The sequence below is a fragment of the Bufo bufo genome, chromosome 3 (assembly GCF_905171765.1).
Source record: "Bufo bufo chromosome 3, aBufBuf1.1, whole genome shotgun sequence".
NCBI lineage: Eukaryota > Metazoa > Chordata > Amphibia > Anura > Bufonidae > Bufo > Bufo bufo.
This window is the reverse complement of record NC_053391.1, coordinates 131,543,808-131,549,807: the sequence shown is the minus strand read 5'-3', so window position 1 is coordinate 131,549,807 and position 6,000 is coordinate 131,543,808. Positions and strand designations below refer to the sequence as shown.

Genomic DNA, 6,000 nt, shown 5'->3' with positions numbered 1-6,000 from the left:
CTGAACATGTCACCCAAAGTGGGTTGCGTCGGGGAAGGACGGCATAAAGGACACCTATTATATTCATAGGAGTCCGGCATCGGCATCTCACAGTTGGCACAGGTTAGGTGCTTCTGTTTATGGGAGGATTTCCCATGCTGATCACCATTCGGAGACGCCATCTGAAAGAAAACTTTGAAGAGAGAGTAAGTACTGAACAACTCACTGCAGGGCAGAGAGGGAGAGTCTGGCGTCTGACTTATATAGCTGACAGACCCCCCACCCTAGCATGGCTCCCCCCCTCTGCAAGTGACCCACGGTCACTACCTTATAATTAAATTAAAAGGGGGCCCCCCAAATAGGGTATGAACCCTGCCAGGTAAGAACCTGCAAAGGAAGAAAAAAAAAGGGGGGTGCACGCAGCCAGAAACTAGGTCAGATGTACCGCGCGCCGACCCGGAAGTCGTCATCTGAACGCTGAGCGCGGCAGGACGGAATCCGCGCACGACATGCCGGTGATGACAGCGCCCTCTGCCGAAGTGCTGGGCTGTAACCCACAAGTGCGGGACTTGGCAAGTAGACTGGAGCTGCGTGCTCCATTCAGGATCGAGGCATCCCCGGCCGAATATAAAAAAAGGACAAAAAGGGTCCAAGTTGGCAGCAAAAAAGAAATATCAATAAGGTAACCGGCAGGTCCACCTGAACCTGTCCTAAGTCCACAGGACAGAGAAAAAAGCACTGGTAGAAGGGCGGGCGTCCCTTTATAGGGGGTGGGTTAATTGTTTAATTAGCTTGGTAGTAAAAAATGTTATCAATAAAAATTCCACCTGTCCTACCAGTTTCACAGGAGAGAACTCCCCACTTGTGCTGCTGGTTAGGACGTAAGGGAATAGGACATGTTCTATAATTTGCAAAACGGCCGCACGGAAGTGGACAGCACACAGATGACATCCATGTTCAGTCCAATTTTTTGTGGCCCCATAGAAATGAATGTGTCCATAAAAAAATGTTGTGTGCATAAAGCCTTGCTGCAGTCTTCATTTAGAAAACCAAATCAATGATAGGGTTAATAAAGCTGGTGTTCTACTAATGCCTGGTTCCTCGCAGTACCTCCCCGCCACTATTAGCTTACAAAACAACTGCGCCCGCCTCACATGACTGCTAGATAAGGAGCACACCAGTACAATACGTACATTCCCAAGGACCATGCTGGGGGCTCGCTGACCATACAGCAGGTATGCTCTTAAGATTAGGGGTAAACCATGTATTTCTCATAAATGTCACCAGTTTGTTATGTAAAGTTGATCGACAGATCACATATACATACACACTGGGAACAATGGAAGGAACTCTGGGGGCAAACTGCGAATGAATATTCGTAAAGAAGTCTGTCACTGGCGACTCTTGTTTCAAGGCCTCTGGTCTGCTGGCGGTACTGTTGCAATTGGGGGTCCCATGCTCCAATATATTTTTCAATATGTTAAAAAAATATTCTACATGTGAAATTAAGTGCTGCACGTGTACTGCTACTAGTGCTTTTTATGTGTAGGGGAAGTGAATAGAAGTTTTTTTTGTAATATACTTTCTTAGATGATTTTGTTAACTTCTATAAAAAAACAGGCTTTAAAGTTTTTAATTATCAACGTTCTAAATGAGCAGGAAATAAGGAAAATCCGTCTTTAGTGCGTATTGTACACCCTGAAGACTGCTCACTGTTACATGCAGAGGTAGGCTTATGCAGCGCTCTTTTACAAATTAAAGGTGTTTTCCGGGAGGAGAATATTGATTGTCTATCCTCAAGATAGATCATCGATATTTGATTGGTGGACCCCCGCCGATCAGCTGTTTGAAGAGGCCACAGTTCTCAGACCAGTGATGTTATGTATATCGGTCACGTGGCCTATGTGAATGTGTGAATGGACCTGGTCTGCAATACCAAGCACAGCCACTATACAATGTGCAGCGCTGTGCTTGGTATGTGTGTAAATCTTATTTAAAAAGGTTTTCCGTGATTTTGATACTGATGACCTACCCTCAGTGCCTTCTCAAATAGCTGATCGACGGGGGTGCCGGGAGTCACACCCCCACTGATCACATATTGATGACCTATCCTATCAATATTGTACTCCTGGAAAACCACTTTAATCCTTTAAACCCCATTAATCCTGATGACAATTGAGACTGAGGCTCCAAACTGGACCTTCGATGGAAATGAAAGAGACACAGGAATTTTTCTTCTTATAATCTAAATAATCTTAGAATTCCTCTTCATGTACTATTTTCCATTATTATCTATGGAGGTTATGCCATGTTTGTAATGTTCTGTAACAGATCCATATTAAGAAGAATGGCTTGTAATATAAGGCTTCCTGTCCTGGAAAACCAGTTGACGTGTCCGATCTGCCTGGAGGTGTTTAAGGACCCCGTTATGTTGCAGTGTGGCCACTCGTACTGCAGGCACTGCCTGTTGGGACTGATGAAGGAATCGCACATACACCTCCTATGCCCTGTGTGTCGGCAAGAAGTGGACTACAGCTCCTCTCCTCCTAACGTTTCACTGAACCATCTTATTGAGACCTTGAAGATACTGAGCGAGGAGCAAACCACAGCAGAGATGTGTCCTAATCATAATAACCCACTCTGCCTATACTGTGAACAGGACCAGGAAGTCATCTGTGGCTTATGTGGAACTATTGGGGACCACCGACAACACTCAGTCACACCACTGACCAGTGTGTATAGCAGAATGAAGGTAAATTTGACATTTTGTGACTTGCAATACACTGGAACACAACTTTTTACTTGCGGTAACAAATCAAAGTACTCTTAAGGGGAACCTGTCGACAGTGACCCCCCCCCATTCAGCTATTTCCATAGACACATACCTGTAGATCATCTGATTAAAATCATGCTTTTATTTTGTTGATCTGAGGCTCTATTCCGGAGTTATGATACTTTTTCTGAATATGCAAATTGGGCTTTTGGTGCAATGAGGACCAAACTGTTGCTCTTGTTGCACCCTACCTCCACTCCTTTCTGTAGCCAGTCCCCTCCCTGGCTGCTTTACCACTACCTGGCCCTGTTAGGTCTCTTGCACACGACCGTATGGCTTTTTTAATATTTTGCAATCCGCAAAAAACGGACCCGCAATAAATACGGATGACATCCGTGGGCATTCCGTAATTTGCGGAGCGGAACAGCTGGCCCCTGATAGAACAGTACTATCCTTGTCCGTTATGCAGACAATAATAGGACATGTTCTATCTTTGAACGGAAATACAGAAACGGAAGGCATACGGAGTACCTTCCATTTTTTTTTTGCGGATCCATTGAAATAAATGGTTCCGTATACGGACTGTATATGGAAAGCTAAAAACGTAACAGAATCGGAAAAAAAAAACGGTTGTGTGCATGAGGCCTTAATCAAAGCAGCCAGGGAGGGGTTGGCCACAGAAATTAGTGAAGCTTGGGTACAAGAGCAATGGTGACGCCCTGATTGCACCAAAGGCCTAATTTGCATATTAAGAAAATGTATCATAACTCTGGAAAGGAGCCTTGAAAAAACAAAAGCAAATATTGTTTTAATCAGGTGAACCACAGCTTGATAAGGAGGTCACTGGTGACAGATTCCCTTTGAAATAATTTTAATATAAATAGAACCTTACTTACAATTTTGTGAATAACAAAATCAGTAAGGCTATGTTCACATTGCGTTGCTCTACTCCATCCTAGAAGCAGAACCAAAAAAATGACAAAGTGCTGGATGTGACCCCAAAACCAAAGGTACCTCATGGACTCCATCAGTTATAATGGGTCCGTCAGGGAGACTGGCATTTTTCCAGACAAAATAGCCCAGAGGGAAGGGCGGGCCCAAGTTGCTCTGTGCACCTCTTTTCTAGCCCCTCCCTCTCCAGATGAGATGCCCATTTAGGAACCTGGCCCTGTCATTGAAGCAGAGGGAGGGACTGGCGAAGGAAATAGGAGGTGCAAGGGTGCACAGAGAGACTTAGGTCCGCCCTCTGTGCACTTAACTGCTCATTTGCATATGGATTAAAAGTACTTTTTTCCTAGAATGAAGCAAAGGATCACTAGGTGAAAGGTATCGTTACATTCAGCAGACCTAGCCCTACAAGGCAGAGTGCACAGTTTACCAGTGAATCTCCTGGTGACACACTGCCTTTAAAACTGCAGCCTATAGGAATTTTTATACTGTGATGATAAAACTATAACTATGTTTTATATCTTAGCCTAGCTCTACAGTTGAAGGCCCCATTCAACCAGTGTATGGGTTATGTATTCATTGGAGACCGTCGATCTTCTCATCTGTAGGAACAGTAACAACACACGCTGGATGTGTGCCTACAAAAATGGCCGACTAAAGACCTCTTCTCCCATGAGAAAAAGGATCTGGCATGTTAAAGTTCAACATGCCTGATCCTTCTTCCCCCCAACATCTTCTGTTGGAAGAAAGTCTATACACATTAGGGTACTTTCACACCTGCGGCAGAGGATTCCGAAAGGCAGTTACGTTGCTGGAACTGCCTGCCGGATCTGGCAATCCGGACCAAACATGGCATTTGTCAGACGGATCAGGATGCGAATCCGTCTGACAAATGCATTGCAATGCCGGATCCGTCTCTCCGGTGTCATCCGGAAAAACGGATCCGGTATAAAAAAAAATCTGCATTTTTAAAGGTCTGCGCATGCCGGACCCGTTTTGCCGAAACACTTAATGCCGGATCCGGCACTAATACATTTCAATGTAAATGAATGCCAGATCCGGCATTCCGGCAAGTGTTCAGTATTTTTGGCTGGAGATAAAACTGCAGCATGCTGTGGTATTTTCTCCGTCCAAAAAACTTAAAAAGGACTGAACTGATGCATCCTGAACGGAATGGTCTTCATTCAGAATGCATTAGGATAAAACTGATCAATATTTTATTTTTTTTACTTAAAGGGGTGGTGCATCTTTGGGGGGGTTGGCAAACCCCCCGTCTTATGCAGATCTGCATAAGGGAAACATACCTATCTGCTTCCCAGCACTGGCTCCCCAATCCTTCTCTCCCCAGCCTCGGCTGCTCCGCTGCGCTCCCAGGATGTAAAGTTCCGTTTTGACGCTGCTGCAGCCAATTACTCTTGTGTCATGTGACACAAGGGCAGCAGGACACTGCTGCGGCCAGCAACTGTCTCCAGCGGTGTCAAAACGTAAGTTTACAGCCTGGGAATGCAGTGGAGCAGCCATATCCAGGGAGAAAAGTAGCGGGGAGCTAGTGCCAGGAAGCAGGTAAGTATAGTTCCCTTCACAGGTCTGCCCAAGAGAGGGGGGTTGCCAAAAAACCTCCCAAAGGTTCACAACCCCTTTAAAATTCTTAACTTCTTGGGATGTGACAACAATTCATTAGTATTTGTTAGCCCAGAAGATCATGGTATCGCTGCCCTGTGCTGTTATGACGTTGCTTTTTTTCCAGTTGCCGCAGAATACATTATTCTGTCATGATGCTTTACAGGAAGAAGTGTCTGCACTGATGACCGAGCTGCAGAAAGAGAGAAGAGGTCTGGAGGAACAGATAAGCAAACTTACCAACAACAAGACCCGGATCTTAGTGAGTGGGGCGCATTAACCTGGGGTACAAGGACCAGAAGCAGCAGGGTTTTGAACAGATGACTTGTTTTTTTTCTTTTTCTAGTCATAATTTTTCTTGGGGGTCGGACAACCCCGTTAATTACACCCAATAACCTAAGGGAACATGCACATGAACGTTAAAAATGGCCGTGTGACGGTTGTTTAAGTAACGGACGTCACACGGCCATTTTTAGTACCAATTAAATTCTATGGGGCTATTCACATGGCCATTTTTTTAATGGCCAGTGAATGGTGGCGGTCAAAAAATAGGACATGCCCTGTTTTTGGCCGTTTTCATGACCAGACAGACCCTATTGAAATCAATTGAACAATTTTTAAAGGGTTTCTACCACCTCATTTGGACCTAATTAGCTGTCAGACACTAGCGATCTGCCAGT

The 6,000-nt window shown here is 44.9% G+C and overlaps 1 protein-coding gene across 2 annotated transcripts in view; it reads left to right on the top strand.

Annotated features, from left to right (window-relative positions):
- Positions 1-2,326: 2,326 nt before the first annotated feature.
- The window catches only part of TRIM50 (tripartite motif containing 50), a 36,134-nt gene continuing 32,460 nt past the window's right edge, over positions 2,327-6,000 (top strand). For both annotated transcript variants that reach the window (XM_040423590.1, XM_040423591.1), the window contains exons 1-2: positions 2,327-2,731; positions 5,487-5,582. In XM_040423590.1, the coding sequence (XP_040279524.1) occupies positions 2,327-2,731; positions 5,487-5,582 (501 nt within the window). The remainder of the gene's footprint in view (positions 2,732-5,486; positions 5,583-6,000) is intronic.